The sequence below is a fragment of the Candida parapsilosis genome, contig 005569, assembly GCF_000182765.1.
Source record: "Candida parapsilosis strain CDC317 annotated contig 005569".
In the NCBI taxonomy this organism is placed as follows: Eukaryota; Fungi; Ascomycota; class Pichiomycetes; order Serinales; family Debaryomycetaceae; genus Lodderomyces; species Lodderomyces parapsilosis.
The window spans coordinates 1-23,553 of record NW_023503278.1 but is presented as its reverse complement, the minus strand read 5'-3'; the positions used below and the strand labels follow the sequence as shown (position 1 = coordinate 23,553).

At 39.0% G+C, this 23,553-nt stretch overlaps 11 protein-coding genes and 1 pseudogene across 12 annotated transcripts; 6 read left to right on the top strand and 6 right to left on the bottom strand. All coding sequences in view use genetic code 12, as the record gives it.

Annotated features, from left to right (window-relative positions):
- Window positions 1-129: 129 nt before the first annotated feature.
- Window positions 130-1,461, bottom strand: APM1 (Apm1p; the record flags this gene model as incomplete). The annotated part of the gene is made up of 1 exon (XM_036810056.1): window positions 130-1,461. The coding sequence occupies one exon, from the start codon at window positions 1,459-1,461 to the stop codon at window positions 130-132; it is 1,332 nt and encodes a 443-aa protein (XP_036663158.1).
- Window positions 1,462-3,267: 1,806 nt separating this feature from the next.
- Window positions 3,268-4,662, top strand: PGA4 (1,3-beta-glucanosyltransferase; the record flags this gene model as incomplete). Its single annotated transcript, XM_036810045.1, has 1 exon — window positions 3,268-4,662. The coding sequence occupies one exon, from the start codon at window positions 3,268-3,270 to the stop codon at window positions 4,660-4,662; it is 1,395 nt and encodes a 464-aa protein (XP_036663157.1).
- Window positions 4,663-5,428: 766 nt separating this feature from the next.
- Window positions 5,429-5,992, top strand: PEX4 (E2 ubiquitin-protein ligase peroxin 4; the record flags this gene model as incomplete). Its single annotated transcript, XM_036810034.1, has 1 exon — window positions 5,429-5,992. One exon carries the CDS (start codon window positions 5,429-5,431, stop codon window positions 5,990-5,992), a length of 564 nt encoding a protein of 187 aa, XP_036663156.1.
- Window positions 5,993-6,213: 221 nt separating this feature from the next.
- CPAR2_100090 (uncharacterized protein) lies at window positions 6,214-9,105 on the bottom strand (the record flags this gene model as incomplete). Its single annotated transcript, XM_036810023.1, has 1 exon — window positions 6,214-9,105. One exon carries the CDS (start codon window positions 9,103-9,105, stop codon window positions 6,214-6,216), a length of 2,892 nt encoding a protein of 963 aa, XP_036663155.1.
- Window positions 9,106-10,345: 1,240 nt separating this feature from the next.
- Window positions 10,346-11,386, bottom strand: MUM2 (Mum2p; the record flags this gene model as incomplete). The annotated part of the gene is made up of 1 exon (XM_036810012.1): window positions 10,346-11,386. One exon carries the CDS (start codon window positions 11,384-11,386, stop codon window positions 10,346-10,348), a length of 1,041 nt encoding a protein of 346 aa, XP_036663154.1.
- Window positions 11,387-11,646: 260 nt separating this feature from the next.
- On the bottom strand, window positions 11,647-12,123 carry CPAR2_100070 (uncharacterized protein; the record flags this gene model as incomplete). Its single annotated transcript, XM_036810001.1, has 1 exon — window positions 11,647-12,123. The coding sequence occupies one exon, from the start codon at window positions 12,121-12,123 to the stop codon at window positions 11,647-11,649; it is 477 nt and encodes a 158-aa protein (XP_036663153.1).
- Window positions 12,124-12,594: 471 nt separating this feature from the next.
- DES1 (Des1p) lies at window positions 12,595-13,683 on the top strand (the record flags this gene model as incomplete). The annotated part of the gene is made up of 1 exon (XM_036809990.1): window positions 12,595-13,683. The coding sequence occupies one exon, from the start codon at window positions 12,595-12,597 to the stop codon at window positions 13,681-13,683; it is 1,089 nt and encodes a 362-aa protein (XP_036663152.1).
- A 6-nt stretch (window positions 13,684-13,689) lies between these two features.
- Window positions 13,690-15,147, bottom strand: HTS1 (histidine--tRNA ligase; the record flags this gene model as incomplete). The annotated part of the gene is made up of 1 exon (XM_036809978.1): window positions 13,690-15,147. The coding sequence occupies one exon, from the start codon at window positions 15,145-15,147 to the stop codon at window positions 13,690-13,692; it is 1,458 nt and encodes a 485-aa protein (XP_036663151.1).
- A 76-nt stretch (window positions 15,148-15,223) lies between these two features.
- CPAR2_100040 (dioxygenase) lies at window positions 15,224-16,504 on the bottom strand (the record flags this gene model as incomplete). Its single annotated transcript, XM_036809967.1, has 1 exon — window positions 15,224-16,504. The coding sequence occupies one exon, from the start codon at window positions 16,502-16,504 to the stop codon at window positions 15,224-15,226; it is 1,281 nt and encodes a 426-aa protein (XP_036663150.1).
- Window positions 16,505-17,153: 649 nt separating this feature from the next.
- RVS167 (amphiphysin) lies at window positions 17,154-18,419 on the top strand (the record flags this gene model as incomplete). The annotated part of the gene is made up of 1 exon (XM_036809956.1): window positions 17,154-18,419. One exon carries the CDS (start codon window positions 17,154-17,156, stop codon window positions 18,417-18,419), a length of 1,266 nt encoding a protein of 421 aa, XP_036663149.1.
- A 260-nt stretch (window positions 18,420-18,679) lies between these two features.
- On the top strand, window positions 18,680-20,851 carry CPAR2_100020 (leucine-rich repeat domain-containing protein; the record flags this gene model as incomplete). Its single annotated transcript, XM_036809945.1, has 1 exon — window positions 18,680-20,851. One exon carries the CDS (start codon window positions 18,680-18,682, stop codon window positions 20,849-20,851), a length of 2,172 nt encoding a protein of 723 aa, XP_036663148.1.
- Window positions 20,852-21,165: 314 nt separating this feature from the next.
- Window positions 21,166-21,618, top strand: CPAR2_100010 (annotated as a pseudogene; the record flags this gene model as incomplete). Its single annotated transcript has 1 exon — window positions 21,166-21,618. A coding segment is annotated over one exon (453 nt).
- Between the last annotated feature and the right edge of the window lie 1,935 nt (window positions 21,619-23,553).

The window sequence follows — 23,553 nt, the reverse complement described above, 5'->3', positions numbered from 1 at the left end:
GCTATATTTATTGTCTATATGAAAGACATTGTTTAATTCCCAAAATAGTATATACGTTTAAATATCCAAGAATGGATTAAAGATTCTTTTTACAATTATGAAAACGGGGTGGAGGCAAAGCGTGGTGGCTTATCTTGTTCTAACAATATAGTCTTCACCTGATTTTGTAATGTACCTGACCCACGGGTACGATTGATATTGTAATTTAGGTTCATTGATGCGCAAATACCTCACTTGAATCCCACTAGTGGTGAAATAGGGAATGGAAAAATTAACCTTGATGGGTTTCTTGCTCAATATCGATTCAGAATCAGTTACTGCAGGCAACCCTAATTCAGCACGCATTTGAAACTGTTTACCACCAGGGAAAGTCTTTAGTTTCCAAACAAGGCATGATTTCTCAGGGATCCATTTAACTGAGCCATACTCAGCTTCAGTCTTGGGAGTATCGGCATCATCAGGAATGGGTATAATCACTTCAACATTGTTTGCCGTTGATTTTTTCTTGATTTGTGCCTTGATGGTACAATTGATTTCAATACGTGAATGTTTATGAATTTTTGTTTTACAATTGACCAACATTAATGGTTTGGTTAGGAATTGAGCTGAAGATAAACGATATGACATTAGGGTGAATTCGCCATCTGGGGGGATAAATGTGATTAATTTTTCATTTTCAAACTTGGATAATCGAACACATTGATGGAATTTGATATCTTCCATTTCGACATTTTTGCCCTCAGTGGAAGCAGTGGACTCACCTTCACCGTTGTTGTTACCGGTGAACAAACCTTTGTCATTGAGTCCTAATCGTAAATTGGGCATCCCACTTAAATGCGACTTGATATTTATTTGTCCCAATATTTCACTATTGAGGACTTTACCTTGGGGTGAAATCAACATATTGATACTTTCAACCACATCCAAAAACGCTTCATTCTTCTTGTATGTTATGCCGTCTTTTCTCCAACTAACGGCATTGGTTACTGCATTGGGTGGAGCAACAAGATGTGATGGTGTAGTCTTGATTAAGGAATAATAGTCCTGAGTAATGTATTCTTTTAAAATCTTGGTATCGGTAGTTTGAGGAATACCGAAATCCATCATTTCATCAAGCAATTCGTATATAATGACGAAATTGTCCCTTATACTTTCTTCTTCCAATGACTTGAAGTATTGAGTCAAGACTTCAACCAATTTCGATAGGAAAATGACAATTGTCATTATATTTTCATTTTTCCTCGTCAATGCACAAATGTACAAGTTGTTATGATTGATAAAGATATAGTTTATACCGTCATGGTTTATAAACGGTTTGTAATCACCATCATCAATGGTGTTTTCCAATTCTAATAATAAAAGGGGAAATTTTTCAATTGTTGTTGATGGAATGTCGCCTTTGTAGTCTCGGGATAGCAATGGTTTACCCTTGATGTCTAAGAAATGTATTTGTGAAGCCATTGTATGGGGGTGGGGTGAGGGGGCGATGTGTGATGTGTGATGTGTGATGTGTGACGTGTGATGTGTGATGTGTGATGTGTGAGAAGATGTAAGGAGTTACGGGTGTGAAAATAGGTGGGGGGGAGGAACGGAAGTTATGAGTTTTGTAGTATTGGCTATGATTTCGAAACGGTGGTTTTGTCGTTGAAAAGAGGAAAAAAAAAAAAAAAAAAATGGGATTTAAAAAAAAAACACACCGCATTTTGTTTTTAAAAGATGCTTTGGTAGCGCAAAACCTGATACGCCTGAGGATTATTTGCAAAGGACCTAAACCAATAAATGGGGTTAGCAATTGAAGAATATGGTGTATGTGCGTTGGTATCTTAGCTGATATGTTGCAAGTGGTCAAATTTAACAAAATTCCCTTAAAGGCAACTGTTTTGCATTTGCCTTGAGTATCAACAAGATAATGAGTTATCTCTGAATAAATAGACAAGATATGTTGATTAATTTTTTGCCAACTATAGGAATGGGTTGTGTTTTAGTAGGTGATTCCCAGCGTATGAGAGTCATTTGTTTAATGTTTTAGATTCATTCAGCAATGAGTACCATACACACAAGTCGGTCAGTGGATGATGTTGCTTCTCTTCTAAGTTATTTGCTGTGTCAGTGTGTGTTTTTTTTTTTTGAAATTTTTAGCAACAAAATGGGTTGCAAAAAATTGTTACAAATTAAATAGACATTGACTTATAGATAATTGTAAATACACAACAACCATTATTTGAACTAAAACAATGAACAAAATAGTAGGCATTATGACATAAATAAACCTAGTAACAGATATAACAAGATGAAGATGTTGTAATAGATGGAGTATTGATGCAAAAAGACAAATGGGTAGTACTACTGAGGTCACGTGTAAAAATAACAATAACAATAATATGTATCCTCAAATCAAATTACCCTCCCTACCCAATGACTTTTGTTAAAAGAACAAAAAAAAAAAAAAAAAAAAAAATGAAACAAAAGTCGCGTTGTGTGTACGCTGTTGTTGTGTTTTGTTGTCGTGTTGTCGTGTTGTTGTCGTGTCGTCTCTTTTTCTTTTTTTTTTCTTTGTTTATTTGTTATTTGTTAAGAGTTAGTTTTTATTCTCTATTGTTGTTGTTATTATTATTATTATGTTTACGAAGGAATAGACAAAAAGAAAACAAGAGAAACAAAAAACACGAGAGAGATAGAAAGAAAAGACAATTACAACACTAGAGGATGGATGGATGACAAACGGCGTTCTTAACCATAATCAAAAGCCCAATTGTTTGTAATAACTACGTCTTTCTGCTTCACATTTCTAATCATTTGATCTATGGAGTAGTTAAATAGTATTATATAGCACCCTTGAGCAGTAGTATGATTACACAAGAAAGAGATTGTGTTAGTGTGTGTTAGTGTGTGTTAGTGTGTGTGTGTCAAAACCTTTTCTTCTTCTTCTTTCTACATTTGCGCAAATCTTGCCACTCATTCTCTTTCGAAGCGAAAGCGAAAACAAAAAAGAAAAAGAAAAAGAAAAAAAGGAAAACAATGTGTAACAATAACACCACTCCACTTTCACTTTGAAAACCAAAACAAAAATAGAAAATTTTCTACACCCAATATATTATATACAACAAGAGACTAGACTAGACTACACTACACTAGACTATACTAGACTAGATTGCACGACAACCCAACTTATTTACACTCGTTACACCTCGCTGCTTACTACTACTTACTACTACTTACTACTACTTACTACTACTACTTACTACTACTATAACTGTCGCTTTTCCAATGTTGTTTAAATCATTACTTACCTATATTTCCCTTGTTTCCACTGTTTTGGCTATTCCTGCTATTGAAGTACAAGGTAATGCATTTTGGAACACTGAAACTGGTAAACGTTTCTATATTAGAGGAGTTGATTACCAACCAGGTGGATCATCAGAATTAGAAGATCCATTGGCAGATACCAAAGTATGTGAACGTGATATCCCTTATTTCCAAGAATTGGGTATCAATACTATCAGAGTTTATTCAGTTGACAATACCAAAGATCATGACGAATGTATGGATAAATTGGCTGAAGCGGGAATCTATGTTATATTGGATGTCAATACTCCACATTCTTCCATAACTAGGTCCAACAGTGAATGTTCATACAATTCAGACTATTTACAAGAAGTATTTGCATCAGCACAAATGTTTGCTCAATACAATAACACATTGGGATTCTTTGCTGGTAATGAAGTTATTAATGATGGTGCTTCATTGGATTCTGCTCCTTATGTTAAAGCTGTTGTTCGTGACTTGAAAACTTTTATCAAGAATAGAGGTTTTAGAACTATTCCTGTCGGTTATTCAGCTGCCAGTGTTGATGAATATAGATTAGCTTCAGGTTTGTATTTCAATTGTGGTGATGATGAAATGGCAAGAATCGACATGTATGGAATCAATGATTATTCATGGTGTGGAGATGCTAGTATGACAACATCACAATATTCCCAACAAATGAAGGATTTCAAAAATTTTACAGTCCCCTTGTTTTTTTCAGAGTTTGGATGCAATGCTAAAAAGCCAAGACCATTTACTGAAATCGAAGCCATTTATTCAACCGATATGTCTAGTGTATTTTCAGGTGGATTGGTTTACGAATACTCAGAAGAAGACAATGAATATGGCTTGGTTAAATTGGGAGACGATGATGACGATGACGATGTTACACCAAACCAAGATTTTAAAAATTTGAAAAATGAATTCAACAAGACTGAAAACCCCAGTGGTGATGGTGGAGCTTCCAAAGACTTGACTGGTGGTAACAATTGTCCTTCGAAATCCTCACTTTGGAATGTGACTGAAGAAATCCCAGATACTCCAGGGGGAGCTATCAAGTATTTAAAAGGTGTGGCTGAACCAACAGGTCATGGATTTGACGCTTATGTCCAGGGTAATTGCCATGGTAACAATGACGTTGATGACTCAGGAAACTATACTAGTTCTGTTGGTGCATCAACTCGTGATGCCAGTGCTACTTCGTCGTCAGCTCAACTGTCTAGTGGATCGTCATCCTCATCATCAGGTAGTACATCTTCAGGATCAAAAGAGAATCAAGGTGTTGTTGCTGCTACTACTTCTGTTACTGGTGTTGTTGGGTTATTGGCTTTGATTGCTGGATTCGTTGTTGTTTAGTTGGCTTTATGTTGTGTACGTTTTCTTTATACTACTTTTTGATAATTTGAAATTGGGTATTAAAAGAGTTGTAGTTGAATATTTGCAAAATGAGCTTGAGCTTTTTTGTTGATCCTCGGTTAATTGTTGATTTTGTGTGATGATTCTCAAGCATAATGTAATAAAAAATATTTTGGGAAAACTCAACGGTTTCTTGTTTTTTCCTTTCTCCGAAACTCAACAGAATCTTTCTAGAAGTAGCTAGACAATAGAAAGATGGGGATCGTTTTATCTGTTGGGGTGTGGTCCTATTTATGATGAACTTGTATTGAGTTTAATAGAATAAAAATCCTTTTCTTCATTAACCGAGGTGTTACTTTTACAATACATGCTACCAGTTTCTTCTCTTTCTCTCTCTCTCTCAGTTGTATCTTCCCCTCCTCCCCGCATTTTTTTTTCCCTGTGCTACTTAGAGTCAGTGTTTTTTTTTTTCGGCTTCAACATCAACAACGGAGTTTTTGCGTCGTAAAGAGAAAAAAAAAAAAAAAAAGAAAAAATGAGATGAATGACTATATATATATCACATGCAATATCATAAACAACAACAAAGTATAAATAGAATACAAAATACAACATTAACAACTGCTACTACTACTGCTACTACTACTGCTACTACTACTACTACATCATCATCATTATTTAAACGTACTTAAAGCATAACTGATCCTGTTCATATAAATATTTATTCACATACTACCACTATATATTCTCCCTCCCTCACCCCACAATGTCCGCTGAAAAACGTTTAATTAAGGAATACAGTTTATACAAGAAACAACCACCACACACCAACAACCATCAAATAATACAACTCTCCCCCACCACAGACGACTCATTACTCCATTGGCAAGCAACAATAGCCAAACCAACAATTCAAGACTCTCCATACTACCATGGCGGCATATGGAAACTAAACATTGATGTTCCCACCACATATCCACAACAACCACCCACAATCAAGTTTCAAACCCCCATTATTCACCCAAATATCAACTCAACCACGGGGGAAATATGTCTTGATGTATTGAAATCACAATGGAGTCCCGCTTGGAACTTGGAGAGTTTGGTGGTTGCTATTGTTCAGCTTTTGGATAACCCTGAGCCCGATTCGCCATTAAATATCGATGCTGCTAATTTGTACAGGTTTGATAAAGTTGCGTTTGAGAGTCTTGTGCAGTTTGAAATTTGGAAAGTTGGTAATTTTTATCAGTTGAATTTGAGCACGTTGTGTGAAATGGATAAAAAGACGAGGTCGTTGGTTAGAGATGTTTCTGGAGTCAAGTGTGTTTAGGATATGCAGTAACAAAAGCGAAATTTTATAGAGTGTTGAATGAGTTTTATGAAAAAGAGTACTATTTTGAAGATTGTGTAGAAAGTGGTTACCAACAAATGTTTTGTCTTTGAAAATAGGTTGTTGAGATGAACCTCAGATATACTCTGTAATCTCGATTACTCTATAATCGACTTTTTATATTCTATAATTACTCCCTTTTAGTCTATAAAATCCGTGGTCTACTCTTGTGACACAAACACTGTGGGAATATTGGTATCCTTGGTGTTACCATTATTATTGCTTCTACCATTGGCTTCACCATTGGCTTCACCATTGGCTTCACCATTGGAGCTTTGATGGCTTCTTGCGCTATGATCATCCAAACTAAACATTGGAACATTGGCACCACCAGAAACATCTGATGATTGTAATCCGTTTACAGCGGCATGAGCAACCGGCACTCTATTTGGTTCAATTATAAATGAATTCAAACTATCTGATGATGGTTTGTGGACTCCTAATCCTGGAAATGATGGAGACGAAGATGTGGATGAGCTAGAGTTGCTCCTTTGTTGCTGTTGCTGCTGTTGCTGCTGTTGCTGTTGCGTCTTTTCTTGCTCTTCAAGGTGTACTTGTTGATCATGGATATTTTGCAATTTCTGTTGAATAAGCTCGATATTCTGCTGTTCTTGAGATTTGAGACTTGATATGGCTGATTCTTGTTGCACCAATGCTTGTTGCAATTTCAAATACTCTTCATGTTGATTTTGTTGTTCAGTGGCTGAAAAAGTTGCATGGATTGGCGAAGCTACTGCTGATCCTGCTGCTGATCCTGCTGCTGATGCTGTTCCTGCTGATGCTCCTTTTGGTGTCATTTGTGGTGATGTACTCAAACTCTTGTTACCATAATGTGATTGGTGTTGTGGTTGCCCTTGTTGTTGTTGGCCCTGTGGCAAAGCCGTGATTCCCTCAAATGGGTTCACTTCCTCCTTATGAGAAGGTGATTCATTAGGAGTCTTGATCTTGGGGGTAAACATACCTGATAACGCCGGGTTGGATGCATTACCCAAATCCAAAGTCAATCCAGCAGGATTACTGCTATGCTTCTTTGATTTACGAGTCGTTGGTGTTCCTGCCCCTGCTGCTGCTGCTGCTTGATTAGCTTTCCTTTCAATAAAAGCAAATCTTGCATAATGATCATTACCAAATTTTAACAACTCTGACAAATCTTCAACCCAGGAATTGTAATCATCGACAGTGGCGCATTTGAAAGTCTTTTTCGACTTGTTTGAAGTCTTGGTTAAAGTGAATTTAAACGATGATTCATCCTTGATGGCAATTTGATAATCATTTAAATTGTACGATTTCACTGGTTCATCTTCGTAACCAATAAACCCACCAATTTTATCCTTCGATTTCTTCATTTGTTGATTGATTTCCTCATTGAATTTGAATTCATGAAGGTAATTACATGAAAGAACATAGTAGTGGCGAGTATAATTTTTCATGAGTTTTTGCTTCTTGTACATCAGTCCAAATCGAAGACATTTGTTTTGAATCGAGTTGGCATAGGGTAAAGTCACCAGTTTTATGGTTCGATTCTCTCTTTTTGGGTTGACGTCGGTGGCATAGTAGGTATTGACAAAACAATTGTTGTGGGTGATGAAATATTCCCAATCAGCAGTGGATGAACTACTGATTTTGGTCTTTAGAAACTGATAAAATTCCGAATTGAAATCCAATTTGCCAAATTTATCAACCACCCAATTCAATTCTTTCAACAAGTATGTAAACAAATCTTTACTAATGTTTTGCAAATTGACATAGGATGCAATCATGTAATTTTCAAAAATCAATTGCGTTTTCAAACGGGAATCTACATCCAACTTCACCAATAATGGGTCATCCAAAGCTGCAAACTCTTCATCGTCACCACCACCTCCACCGGCGCCATCGTAATCACGCAAGTACCCCTTAACAACAGGTTTGGATCCACAATAAGTCTCAACAGCAGCAGTGTACCTGCTTAATATTTGACCCGTCTTGGAAATCTCCTTCAGTAACTCAGCATTAGCAAATGCATCATTCTTGAGTGATGTCTTGATCTCTTTAATCTTGTGGGACACTTGTTTCAACAATACTTCCAACCGAGGTATCATCTTTGTGTTGAGATCTTTGCGGAGTTTAAAACTATTGTTGAATGCAACATGATGTGAACTGAGCAATACTGCTGGTAAGTTTGTGTAAAGTGAATTGTCGGGGAAGAAGGTAGGTGGAATTCGAACATCATTGGTGTTGAGAGTTTCAGTGCTTGTGGGTAATGGTGGTGTTGAAGCGCCACCAGTAGGCTGAAACTGTGGCGATGCTGGCGCATACTGTTGTTGGTTCTGTTGGTTCTGTTGTTGTTGTTGCAGCAGGGATCCACCTAATTGCTTCACGGCTCCAAACGACAGATTTCTCTTGTGTAAATTGCTTGCCGCATTCTTCAAGAATGATTGGTTGGAATTGGATTTCTGTTTGAATAATCCTGGACGTTGCTTATCAGCAAGCGAAGTTGAACTTTTCGAAAGCGTTGGATTATGATGATGATGAAGATGCTGATTATTCATTGATGATCCAGAAGTGGGGATATTCGCACTCGATGCAGAAATTGCACCCGATGGAATGCTCCCCTGTGTTACTCCTCCAGACCCTGGATTAAATGACGAAGCACTACTCACATTGGTACTCATTGATGATAAACTTGAACTAGACAAGTTTCGTTTCACTTCTTTGGTAGGCGTATGGTTGTTCTTGGGCAGCAATGTCCCTGCACCACCATTATTCATTAACCCCGGTGTGTTTAGTTTTATATCATGAAGAATTTTGTTTGGTAAATCTTTACAACCAGGAAATTGCACAGCACTTATCAATTGGTAATTCAAATTGGCTTCCAATTCTTTAACGAGGAGAATTTCTTTGAAATAGTAGATTATTGACTTGATGAAGTATTTCCATAATTTGAAAAATTCCACCAAATTGTCAATGGGTTTGGAATCGTATGGTGGCAAGTTGTAGTAGAAAGGCGATTGGGGGTTTGAAGATGGAAGGACTTTTTCCTTCTCGAATTTAAACGACGATTGAGGAATCATGAGGGGCGAACGCGAGGAGGATCGATTGAAGTCAGCAACGTGGTAAATGGAACAAGTGAATGTTCTCGTCGTGGGACCTAGTCGACGTTGTAGCGTTCTTTTTATTTTTTTTTTCGTTTGACGGGATCAATGGGTTATTTTATACAACATTAAACGCCGAAAGGAGAGATAGAACTCGTAAACAGTAGACAAGAAAAAAAGAATAATAGCACCGAAAAAAAGAAAAGAAATTTAAAGATTAAGACATTTGACAGGAAAACCTGAAGACGTCCGAAGAGAAATGTGTAAAGAGGTGGGGTGGGTGATGTTGGTAAAAAGTCACCATAGGTTATGAGTCGATGTGTACTGCACACTCCTTAGACAGCAAGCACGAAATATATTTCTAACTTGCTTTGATGTAAGCCACGAAAAATAAACTAAAGCAATTAAAACGCCAATGCGTGGTTTAGGTCTAGACTTTGTAGGTACCACACAAGGCTCTCGCGGCAAAGTAGCTCCCACGAGGAATCTTCCATCCAGAATTCCCCATTGAAAAACGCTTAGGAGGAGACTGTTCCATGCGGAACGAATGGGAACATGATAGAAAAAAAAATAGGGGTGGAGGGGAGAGGAGGCGAGATGTGGCCCGTTGTAAACGAATCCACAAAATCAAAGAAATTGAACCGGAAGAACTGTTTCGAAAACTGCAAATGAGAATCTTGATTTTGTGATACATTGAGGCTCGTTTTGGCACGGGAGGAAATTTCGTCTGATCTAGACTCGGCTAAAGGCGCAGGACCAGGTTGCTACTTGGCAAAGATTGTAACCGTTGCTAATGCGTGGGGTGTAGATTGCATGGGTGAGCGTATGTGTGTGTAGTTAAATTTAGAAACATTTCAAGGTACATAAAAACAAACACAAGGTGCTCCTTTCTTGACCTAAAAGCGTACTTTGTCGTGGGCACTTTCGCGCAACAAGGTTTCACCTTTACCAAAGTTACTCCTTTAATCTCTTGTGCCACAGCTTCTGGAAGTGTTGCTTTTTTGTCTGATCAAGTTATGTTGTGTCTTGGCACGTAATGACGCAGTTCCTTTGAGCCAGTCTTGTGATACTTGCCTTGTGATTTTGTGAGCCATGCCTAATAAAGTGTGTGGAGATATATTGCGAAGACAATTATATTGACTACTAACACAATATATACTAGGCACCTTGTGGTTAACTACTGCTTTACAATTCTTTATCTACGTGGCACATTGATTAACTACTTACCATCCTCCATCTTATTATCTTTTTGTGCATCACCATTTATCTGAGCAATCTGTTGCTTCAACATCCCAATTTCAACTAATAAACTCGACTTGTTACTCAAACTCACCATCTTTACCAACTCATCATTTTCTGTCTGCAATTGATTCATCTTGTAAAGCAATTTGTGACTCAATTCTTCCACATCGTATCCAACAGCGGTATTGTTGCTGATGTGATTGGCAACTAAAACAATTTCCATTCTTTGATTGACGTCATCCAATTCTTGACATTTTTCTTGCAACGTTTTCGACAAGTCCTGAAACAATTGGTAATGGTTTTGCGGCATTTTAAACACTGGTGAACGGGCATCACTTGCGTCTTCCTTCACTTCATTGTATGCTTTGGAATTCTTGTTTTTGATCATGATGCCAATTTGGTCGGTCAAGTTTTTAATCATTTGATTCTTTAAAATCAACTCATTCTTTAACTTTTGCACCTCCTCTTTCAAGTCAGTTCCATTTTCATCATCAATAGCTGCCTTGTTTATAGTGGAGTTTGGTGTAGCTGGGTATCTGGCTCCATACGGAACATAACTTGGCGCATTGAGCATACTGTTTTTCATGTACTTGTTGGTATTGTATTGAGTGGTGGATCTCTTGTCATTTGTCTTGGAGTCAAAAAATTCGCCATCACCATTGTCTTGGTCCCTTGCCAATGGCTGAAATGGGTTTGTCTTATTTTGCCAATTCTGGTTGGAATAGGTTGACTGATTCCAAAGCTTCATTGGTGTATATTCCGATTGATAGGGGTAGCTTTGCATGGCGTTTTGAGGCAATGAATATTGTTGTGTCGAGGGACCATTGTGGAGCTGCTGCTGCTGCTGCTGTTGCTTCTGCTGTTGTTGATGATGTTGTGCCTGTTGCCAATTGACACTCTGATACTCGTTACTACTCATGTAACTAGTATTGACAGTTTGATTCGAATCGATGGTGTTGTCGCATGATTGAGGTGGGTTGCTTTGATGTGTCAGGCTTGACTCCATGGGGAAGCTCATCAGGTTGAAAGACTAGAGTAGATGTGTCAGCATTGATACGTGTAATATTGATGAAATTTTATACATACTTTTACCAAAGATGATTCATTCATGGTGAAGAGGTAAGCGTGGGGTATCGATGTGATTATAGTGGCTCCTTACGAGTATATCAGTTGCTATGATTGCCTATGTGTGATGTGGTGGTGAAAAAGAGTGGTGGGTAAAAGTGCTGCAAAAATAGAAATCCATGACTTGAATCCCACGACTTAGATCCCCACGATCTAGAAAAACTGTCCAGCACCACCAATCATTTGTTGCAACATTCGACCAGCAGGCGTTTCTAAAACAACCTCTGGCAAATTCAATATCCTATCATCCAACTTCTTGTCACATAAAAACTCCAAAAATGTATTTGTAAAATGATTACAGTTATTGGTAAACAAGTCGTACTTAGCTGCTTCATACTTCATATCTTCCCTACCTCTGAGATCATTTATGAAGGCATCAATTGTCTCATCGTCAATAAAAGTCTCCCCTACTTCAATCACTTCTATTGGGGACCCATACTTGAGATGGTGCGATTGAGCTCTAACTATTTGAATCCCGCGATCGAGGTAATACTCTTTGCCTCTCACTACAACTGATGTGTGGTAAATCGCCTCAATCTCGGTGCCCAAAAACATACGACTGTAGTTTCTTGCAAGGCCCCTTGATAAATCATATACGTATACTTGAACTGGTGTCGCTACTTCCTCCATTGATGAAAACGTGGTGGCGAAAAGAAAGAGAAAAAATCCGCCACTCTTCATACGAATTTAAAAACAGTAACTTTTAGGATGGCGGATGCAAATCGGCTAATCTTTGACACCTCATGGGCTAAAAGCTTTGTAGTTTATGGGATAAGCCTATGAGATCTGATCGTATGGGTACCTTATCTGAGAGATATTAGTTTGCAAAAGATTGGGCTCATTGCAAGTGCCTACGACAACTTGAACGGAATTGAGATACCATTTAACGAATTGGTCTACTGCCAACGCGCTTCCTGGACTCTATACGATCGTAGATACGCGTCTCCAAGGTCCCTGCCTCATCTTGCATACAGAAAAGTGGTGTGCCTATGAGTGTGTCAAAAAAAAATCATATGTTTGACAGACTAGAAAAATTTCTCTCCTATTTAAGGGCAACACGTTCCTTTCTTTGTCCGATGCTGAGCTCTTACTACACCAACAATGGCCTCTTCAATCAAACATAGATCTTCAGAACAGACATTCACGTTTGTAACCCCACCAGCAGATGCTTCTATAGAAGTGTTGAACGATTTCTACTGGACCAATGAAGCTGAACCACATGCGCTTCGAAGGAAATTGATTCTTGCAAAGCATCCAGAAGTCAGAAAACTCACTGGGTATGAACCAAAAACGAAATGGTATGTCATGTTGGTGGTTCTTTTACAGTTGTCGGTGGCTCTCTACCTTCGAAACACGCCCGTTTTGTCATGGAAGTTTGTCGGTTTGGCATATGTTATTGGCGCTACTGCAAATCAAGCCATCTTTTTGGCGATACACGAGTTGAGTCACAATCTATTGTTCAAAAAGCCATTGCATAATAAGTTGTTTGCCATTTTTACCAATATCCCAATCGGAATCCCCTATTCAGCTTCGTTTCAGCCATATCACCAATTGCACCATAAATTCCAAGGAGATGAATATTTGGACACTGATTTGCCAACTAGATTTGAGGCTATAATATTGTCCAATTTATTGGGAAAGGTGTTTTTTGCAACTTGTCAAATCTTTTTCTACGCTTTGAGGCCAATGTTTATTACCCAGATTAAATTCACCTATATCCATTTGTTGAATGTTGTGCACCAACTTGTATTTGATTATTTCTGGGTAAAATATTTTGGATGGAAAAGCTTTGCTTATTTTATTATGAGCTCCTTTTTGGCGGGCTCATTGCACCCATGTGCTGGTCATTTCATTGCTGAGCATTATGTGTTGAATGAAAACAACAAACCAAGGGGGAAAGATATACCCGTTCCTGCAGAGACATACTCCTACTATGGATCCCTCAATTTAGTCACTTGGAATGTTGGTTACCATAACGAACATCATGATTTTCCATACGTTGCTTGGACAAAGTTGCCTGAACTTCGACGCATTGCTGCCGACTTTTATGATCCATTACCGAAAGTTGAAAGTTGGTGTGGAGTCATTTGGTGGTTTATATTCAACGATGTAAACACGCTATGGAACAGGGTCAAGAGAAAGGGAAAAGAAAAACATGGACACAAAATAGATAATCTAGATGACAATTAAGGGAAACTATAAATTTTTAAAAGATTCTGTGACAGCATCAACTTGTAGTTTTGACTTTACAAATGAAACCATCTCATCAACCGGAATAACATCACCTTCATTTTCTTCACCTTGACCCAATTTCTTGACTCTGATTTTTCCCTCTGGGTACTCTTCTTTACCTAATATGACTGCGAGTTGAGCACCTGATTTTTCTGCACCATCAAATTGTTTCCGAGTGTTGGCTTTGGCTTTGTACAAAAATTCGGCATTGACACCGGCTTTCCACAATTGGTTGGCAACATGCATTCTCTCCTTTAAAAACCCATTCCATCCTTCACCGCCACCAAAGGCCATGACATAGACATCAGTGTGTTGCGACTTGAGCTTTGACATGTCGGTTCTTTGTTTTATGATGGAGAATAATCTCTCGACACCAAAGGAGATACCAACACATGGAATAGACTTGTTGTTTGAAAACATTCCCACCAAGTTGTCATAACGGCCACCAGCAGCAATTGACCCGACACCAACATATTCAGATGCATCTTCATCTTTACTCTTGGCTTTTAATTCATTTGCGTTTTTTGGTGGTGCACTAGCAGCAGTAACCGCTTCATAAATGAGGCCGGTGTAGTAATCCAAACCTCTAGCCAATGACAAATCAAACTTGAGCTTATCTTGGATGTTGAACGCTTCAACGTAATCAGCCAACACTTCCATCTCTTGGATACCTTGTTTCGCAGTTGCATTGTCAATTCTACTTTGTTTCAAAATGTCAATAACTTCACGAATTGATCCACTGTGTTGAACAAATGTCCATATCTTGTCAGCAATTTCCTCACTTTGACCCTTTTCCAAAATCTCCTTCTTAACTGCTTCCCATGGTGATTTATCCAACTTGTCAATTGCTGATGACACTTTACGAATATCTTGTTCTGGAACCCCACAAGCTTCAAAAATACCATCCAATATCTTTCTGTGGTTTAATTTCACTTTATAATCATTGATTTGTAAGTCATCCAACCCTTCACAAAGAATGTTTAAAATCTCTGAATCTGGAACCATTAAATCGTATGTACCAGCAATATCGAAGTCACATTGGTAAAACTCTCTCATTCTTCCTTTTGTCATTGCTGGTTGGTCTCTTCGGTAAACCTTGGCGATGTGGTACCGTTTAATTGCAGTAAGGTTGTTTGTAGCGACAAATCTAGCAAATGGCACAGTCAAGTCGTATCTTAACGAAGTCAATTCACCTCCTTGGTCTTCCAAATTATAGATAAGTTTACTATCTTCACCATATTTACCAGTGAGGATTTCCCTCAATTCGAAAACTGGTGTATCGATAGTGACACCACCATGTTTTTTGAAAATATTCGTCAACAGTGTAAACAAATTCTCCCTGATAATCATATCGCTTCCTCCCCAATCTTTGGTTCCTTTCGGGGTCTTGAGGAGGAAGTTGGAGTTCTTGGATTTTGACATGGTGGTTAATGCTTTGGTGAATAGTCTACTCATACAGTCTGAAAAAAAAAAAAATTTTCTTACATTTTTTTCCTACTTAGTCCTCGTTTATACCATTCGATTTGGAATACTTTAAACGTAACATGCCATCTGTGAGGATACGTTTACCCCAACTACCTGCAGCGGCACTACCTGTTTCATCTCTACATTGCTTCAAAAATGGAAGGAGAGAGGTACCTCCTGTTCCTTTCTCTTCTTTCTTTTCCCTGGCCAAACCTGATCTCAATGTGGATCCTGAACCCATCTTGTTGACTTTTTTTGCTTGAAGAACAACGTATCTGGTGACAATTTGTATATGTTTGTCTCTAAACGATTTCAACATTGCCAAACATGCATCATAAGCCAATGTCAATTCTTCGTTGTTCTGTGACTTGACAAAATCTCTAATGGTGAATGTATGTGGCTCTAAATCTTGAAGAAACTCACGGTGCTTTTTTGGCATGTATTCTCTCATTTCCGTTAAAAACGAACTGTCAGCAGTGAGATCACCAGTGGCGTGATGAGAAACACCTAAAAGGATATCCATAAATTGAATCAATGATGATTGAGCATTTGAGCCTCCTGCATAGCTCCTGGGTGTCGTTTCATCTCCGTAGTAAACTCCCTTTTCTAGTCCCACACTGGCCATATTCTTCCAACCGGCCAAGAATGGCCTTATTCGGAAATAAAAAACGTGAGGGTCACACATTTCCTCCATCCGCATCAATACCGATCCCAACATATCAATCGATTCTGCAAACTGTTGCAAGTTTTCAATAAGCAGGTGAGTGTTCCCCGTTTCAGCACTGTTTAAAGCATCCAACCCCACCTTTACAGAAAAAGCTCCTTCTTTTTCAAAGCAGACCAGCACAAGGTAGAACCACGATTCATCAACAGAACCGGTAAAGGTGTTGATGGTGGTGAGATTGTCCAAAGTAAATTCCCCAGATTCATCAATCTTTTTGAAATTCCATAAGCAAACCGCGGCATAAGTGGCAATAGGTGGGAGTCCTAAGGCCTTGGATACAGCTATCCATGGATCACTTATTTGTGCAGGAAGTCTATCAACTGGTTCGCCACTCCATATATAAGCGTGCCCTAAAAAGGACAACACTAGATAAGCCCTCCTCATTTCTCTTTCATTTGCCAACTTGTCAATACTCAAGTGAGGAAGTTTGTTGTTAACCTGCTTCCTTACTGTACGATGAAGAATGTATGCATTTAAATTATCTAAAAACTTTTCCCATGGATTGTAGTACGGGTTTGTTAATCTTTCCAACGGCAACTCTGTGAGAAACCCAAACTCTGTACTGATATCGTATTGTTCAAGCTCCAACATGTATAATGCTATAGTGAATAGTGATTTGGAAAAATGATCAGTTGATAAAAATGGAGATTTTCTTCCCGTGAAATATCTCGGCTTTCTTTTTCTTGAAAATGTCGCGCTGAGGCAAGCGAATGTCGTAGTTCTAAAAGTATGGTCAAAAACAACTGTAACTGTACACAATTTGGGAGGGTTAGGTACTAATATCAAACATTCAACCAGACATGGTGTCACCAAATCTCTTCAAACTTGGGTAGATAGAGGTGGAGGTGTCCGCTAATGGCTGTAAACTACCTTTTAAGTGCCATTTGTGAGTGGATCCGTTGAAATTGCAATTTTTGTAGGCAGGTGTTTTATTGCTCAAGACAATACCACATTACACCTCCATTAAGCTGGTTGGAAACTTGATGTGGGACCCACTGGGTACTCATCCATTCACAGACCTCCTACAGCGGCGTTCCGTGTGTCCAGTGACAAAATTTCAACGGTGGTTCACCAACCTTCTACTTTAAATGTCGCCAAAATAGGAAATCGCAACCTACTCTCACTCAAATTGATGTCACGCACTCCGAAAGTCGTTCAACGATCTCTAAAAGTGTAAACAGAGGCTAGCTCAAGCAGCTCCACAAGCAATCAATAAATCAATCATCCTCCCCCTGAAGCCATGTCTTTCAAAGGATTTAAAAAGGCAATAGTTAGAACCCCCCAGAACTTTCGTGAAAAGTTGCACATGGGAGGGGATGTCACCCATGACGCTGTTTATGAAGATGCTGAGCGGAGATTCAAGGAAATCGAGATCGAGACAAAGAAGTTGAATGATGAGTCAAAAAAGTACTTCAAAGCCATTAGTGGAATGTTGGATGATCAAATTGAATTCTCAAAAGCCATTGAAGAGATCTACAAGCCAATTAGTGGTAAAGTGTCTGACCCTAATGCCGCTGTTCCTGAAGATAACCCCGCTGGTATTGAAGCAGCAGAGCAATACAGAGGTTTGGTGTCGGCATTGAAAGACGAGTTGAAGCCTGATTTAGATTTAATTGAAAAGAGGGTTGTGGAGCCGGCCCAGGAATTGCTAAAAGTCATTGAAGGAGTGCGCAAGCTTGCAACAAAGAGAGAGCACAAAAGGGTTGATCTTGATCGTCACGCAAGATCTTATACCAAGTTACAGGAGAAGAAAGAGAAAACTGCCAAGGATGAAGAGAAAATGTACAAAGCGGAATCCGAGCTTGAAATTGCGCAGGCATCCTTTGATGAGTACAATGACCTCTTAAAAAATGAGTTGCCTGTATTGTTTCAAATGCAGAGTGATTTTATTAAACCTCTCTTTACCTCTTTCTACTATATGCAGCTCAATATCTTCTACACCTTATATAGTAAAACTCAGGAGATGAAAATTCCATATTTTGATTTGGATGGTGATCTTTTAGATGGTTACAATGCTAAGAAAGGTGACATTGAGGAACAAACGGATGCAATTGGTATCACTCACTTCAAGGTTGGTTATGCAAAGTCAAAAGTTGGAAGACTTCATGCCGCAAGGGCTCAAACTGGTTCCCCTGGTTCTCCTGCTTCGCCAAGTGCTGGTCTGTTCCCATCCAGCTACAGCTCAGATTACAAAGCTCCCTACCAATCCCCGCAATCCACTCAACCTCAAGCTGCTTATGGCCAACATGCTGGTTTTGGTCAACAGACTTCCACTTATGGTGCTGCTACTTCTCCACCACCACCACCTGCTTATGCCAACACACCACCTGCCACTGCCCCTGAAGTCTGTATTGCCCTTTATGACTACACTGCTCAAGCTCAAGGTGACCTTTCATTTCCAGCTGGTGCAACCATTGAAATCATCAACAAGGATGATCCTGGATGGTGGATGGGCAAATACAATGGAGTTACAGGTGTGTTTCCCTCCAACTATATAAAGATGTAGGTTTCTATAGCTCGTTTGCTTAATCTTATATACTGTTTCTTTTAACTTTTTAAATTGTCCTTCAACCTTCTAAATTGCCTTTTAACTTTCCCCGATTCAAAAGTTGCAAACCGCTTAGCGCCAAATTTCAAACTCAAAATAATGAAAAAGTTGAAAAAAAAAAAAAAAAAGCCAAATCCTTCCCCAGTGATTCACAGCTTACCGATGTTCCAAATGTTGATGGTCCTATTATTACCACATCCCGGATCCTTCTCAAAGCTATGCACCAAGAATCAAGAACTATATTAGACTTGTACCCACATGATATACTACTGATTATCATCTCAAATTCAGGCGCTAACAACCTCACCAAACTTATGTCATGTCAGTCATTCATGCAACAAAATCGGAATTTCAAACGAGCCCTCGATAATGTCCTAATCAACTCAAAGTACATCTTTTACAACTACACTACGAGACCGGAGCTTACGGTTGGATGGGATGATGACATGAATGAACTCGAGCCATCTGATTTTGACAGTCGCGAGAGTTTTGAATTGTTTGATGATTATTGTGCTACTGAGGGCATTGAGACGCAAATACGCATAACCTATGGCATCTATGACATTTTTGACTTGGTCGAGCTTGAAGAGTTGCTTTCGCGCTTGAGGCCATGTAGTGATGCAATGTTACAATTACATTTGGAGTTGTCAACGTGTCGTCTACTATTGTTAGATTTGACGCGATTGCTCAAAATTGTCACCCGTTTGAGAAAACGCATTGCAGGATTGACACTCGAAGGGGAATTTGCGACTGAAATAAAGGGCGTGATCAATTTGGACTATTTCACAAATATAAAAGTTTTGAATATCGGTGGCTTGTCATTCTGTGGGTCACCCAGAAACTGCAATAGCCTAACAGAGCTCACATATCTATCAACACGCTTTCCGATGCGTCTCCTCGATGTGGGGGAGCTACCACCATCCTTAAAGCGATTTGCTTGTGATGTAGGCAGTTTCGGTCTTGACTCAACCTTACCTGATACTGGCGAATATCCACGTCTTGAAAGCATTCATTTTCGTCGCTGTAAAAGTGCCGCTCCTGAGGTTATCAAGGACATATTATGGAATATGACTTGTCCTAGAACCTCCAGCATAAAGTTTGATAGATGGTTTGGTCAGAGTGTCGATGAATTTGTGCAATTACTTAGTGATGTTTCAAGAGGAAATGGTTTCAAATTGGAATCTTTATCGTTAGAAGGATCACTCGCATTTCCTTTAAACATATACCCATTGATGCCTACTTTAGAAAAACTTGAGTTACGAGTGGCGAATGGCCTCAGGCTTGATGGTATTCTAAGCAAGATTCCGGTAGGGTTGGTCAAGTTGCACTTGTCTAACTGTGATGCTATGAGAGAAGTTGACGTGGACTTTTCCAAACTAAGATGCTTAAAGCATCTCAAGTTACATCATTGCAATATAAATGACTCGATATTTCACCTCATGCAATTTCCCGAGTCACTCGAAGTTTTGGACTTGGCTTGTAACAACATAGAGTCGCTTGAAGGAGTACTGTTCCCCACGAGATTAGTTAATTTGAGCTTGGATCTGAACCGCTTACGTCACATTGATGATTGTAGTTTTCCAGAGTCCCTAAGAAAACTTAATGCTTCTGGAAATCGATTAGAAAGCGTTTGTTTGCTGAAAAGCAAAGGTGGTAAAGAGCTTAGCATTGAAAGTTTATTTTTGGAGTCGCATCCTGAAATCTCAACCCATTGGGAGTTGCCAAAAGTCCGAACTTTATACTTGTCTCAATTCAAACCATATGTTGGTCAGTATTTGGGAGAGAATTTAGTGAACTTGGTGTTGATGGATTGCGGTGACCTCTGTTTCAACAGCATAGATTTTGGAAACAAGCCGAGGATACAATATCTATTTGTCCATGATTGCTCCTTGGACGGCTTTGATATGAGTTCACTTCCAGAGTTGGAGGAAGTAAAGTTATCTTTTATGGCCAAAGTGCCGAAAGGCTTGGGCCATTTGAGAAGGTTGCGATATCTTAACATTACCCAAAGCTCGATTAAGAAAGTGTCTCTTGAGTTCCATTCTAGATCCCTAGAGGTTCTAGATCTTTCATCGAACCTTATTGAAAAAGTCCAATTGACGTTTCCAGTTGGTAAAACTAAACTAAAAAGACTCAGCTTGAGTGAAAATGAATTAAGGGATATTTCATTGGAGGATATTGGACACAAGGGTTTGAGCAGGCATGAAAGTTTGTGTGAGTTGGGGCTATCTAGAAATGAAGCTTTGTCTGGGGCCCCAATTTTGAAATTAATTGACCAGTTATCACTAGCGACACAAAGCCTGTGGGTGAACGAAACTGCCAAAACCCTGTACAACTGTTATGATAATAATCATTTGATGAGGAATGTGGTAGAGGGTAATGCTAGTTAGAGAAATGGGTCGGCTATGAGATGCCTATTGCGCTGTAGAGAGTGCATCCAGTGTAGCTAGTTTTTAACTATGAGAAATGAAGAGCCTATTGTTCTAATGGAGATCATATTGAGCAATTATTCCACAAGATTTAATGACTTGGTGACAAAACTGCAGGTTTTGTGCGTTTCGTTTTGAGTGCCGCTGAGTTTGGTTGCCTCCTATGTGGAGTGAAAGTATTACTTACACTTTCGTCAAAAGTGATAGTGAGCTTTGCATTACTTTAATTTAGACGAAATATTCAGGTTTATTTTCATCTATAAAAAAAGTTTTTTGCCTTTGTCATCCCAGAAAGACTTTTGGAAAATGGATGTCAATCTTCCCTGACAAAGCACTTTCAGGTGCCGTCCACGTTGGGAGTCAGCAAAAGTGAAACAATCAGCTCCCTAAAACACAAGTGGAAAGGTGAAGCCGAATCCAAAAAGTATGCTTCAATCACAAATGATCTTCTGTTTACTGATGCTTCGATAAGCTATGCAATCAGCGCAAGAGTCATTGGTTGTGCCGGTAACTGCAAACAACTTTTGGGTGGTAATCACCGTAATCAGCTTCTTGGCTCGGACGAGTATGTTGTTGTAAACGAAGACTACGTGTACATAAGGGTGATACCCATCACAAAGCCAATACTTTCCCTCAATCGAGCAATGATTAATCAGGAGGCTAAATTGTTGTACAGTGGGTTGGTTGAAGATATCATGCAAAAGATGGCAATTGGAAAAGAGATGACTCGCAAGGGCATGGATTGGTGCCGTTTTCAAGTAATGGAAGTGAGCAGGAAACAAATCTACATACAACATCAAGCTCTGTCGAGCTCTCGAAAATGCGACAAACCTTTAAATGCAAATACAGCAAAGGTATCCACCTACTACCAACTCTCACAGTGACAAATTGGAGATGTCTGTACACCGCATTGATCCGAGTATCAAGAGTAAGAGATAATTTGTAGATTAACGTATCACAAGTTATGCCAATTGAAATTGCAAAACATAAAGGCTTCATCAGGATTTATTAAGCAAAGAGATGACAGCAAGTACCATAAAAAGCAGCTTGGGTCTCGACATAAGTGATGTGTTGTCAGTCATTGTTTTCCAAGTTGCGAGTCAATGTGTTGCCATCGTTCATCATGTCATTTCCACAACTGTAGCATGTCAAAAGCGCAATTGTTCACACCATGATCGAATCAGAGCAAGCTTATTACATTAGAAAACTACTCAGTTGCTTGTTTAGTAGAGGTCGTTAAGGGTTCAAGTGTTGGCACTGTCTCCTGCTTGTGTCACAAACGTAGACATATAAAAGGGAAGAAAGAAGTTGGCTAAATAGATTTTATAGACCTTTCCTGTCTTCTTCTTTTTTGCCTAGAATATAATGGATTAAGATATAAAACAAGATTCAAGATCCTAGTCTACAATCCAAACAATCAAACATAATCGCATATTCACTTTAAATAACGCATAATATCAATACATCAAGCAAGCCTACTGCGTCATAATGGGTGATCCTTATCAGCACAACCTCCACATTATCGTACTTTATTAACTACAACCACTACAGTGTACAGTCACTACTACACAAGATTGGTACACTTGCAAGACCTTCAACTCCAAAATCTGCACATCCTCCCGATGAAAGGTTTACAAAGTTGAAGGTCGTAGTAACAATGATTAGCATCCTGAGGCTCCGGAACGTACTCAATGACTAGCCCCCTTTCATGCTGACGAATAGTATCCGTATGTATGGAGCGAGATTTACAAATCAATACAGGTATATTCTGTACCCGTAATATGGCTCCTAACAAATTTGTATGGAAAACTGAAAAAATGCCCGCTATATGGCTGCAAATCTTGCTATTTGGCCCCACGAATTAGTTGACACAAATTGAAGATTTGTTATTTTGTGATCGCTTTTATGATTTTTATGCCCGCGATATTGCAAGGCTACACTCCTGTGTTTTCAAGTACACCATTCAAGTCAAGTAGAGTGTGTGATTTGTAAAGAAACCAAGACAGTGTGCTTCTTACTAGAAAGCATTGCAACTATAATCTAATGGTATTAATAGTTAGTATCTATGTTCTATCGAATAAATGACAGATTGTTCGTTCTTACATATTTTGTAATGAAATAAGGAGAAATGCCTCCAACCTCAAAACTAACTGCACACACAATCAACTAAAAATAAAGATGATGACAGGGTATGACATTGTAAAACAGAGGTAAGACAATGGATACACCAACTAGGTCATCGTGGTGTGTCTAAGTGTAGTGAGATGGGGTATCTGAACTGAGGTCCGGATGTTGATTATACTGAGGTCCGGATGTTGATTATACTGAGGTCCGGATGTTGATTATACTGAGGTCCGGATGTTGATTATACTGAGGTCCGGATGTTGATTATACTGAGGTCCGGATGTTGATTATACTGAGGTCCGGATGTTGATTATACTGAGGTCCGGATGTTGATTATACTGAGGTCCGGATGTTGATTATACTGAGGTCCGGATGTTGATTATACTGAGGTCCGGATGTTGATTATACTGAGGTCCGGATGTTGATTATACTGAGGTCCGGATGTTGATTATACTGAGGTCCGGATGTTGATTATACTGAGGTCCGGATGTTGATTATACTGAGGTCCGGATGTTGATTATACTGAGGTCCGGATGTTG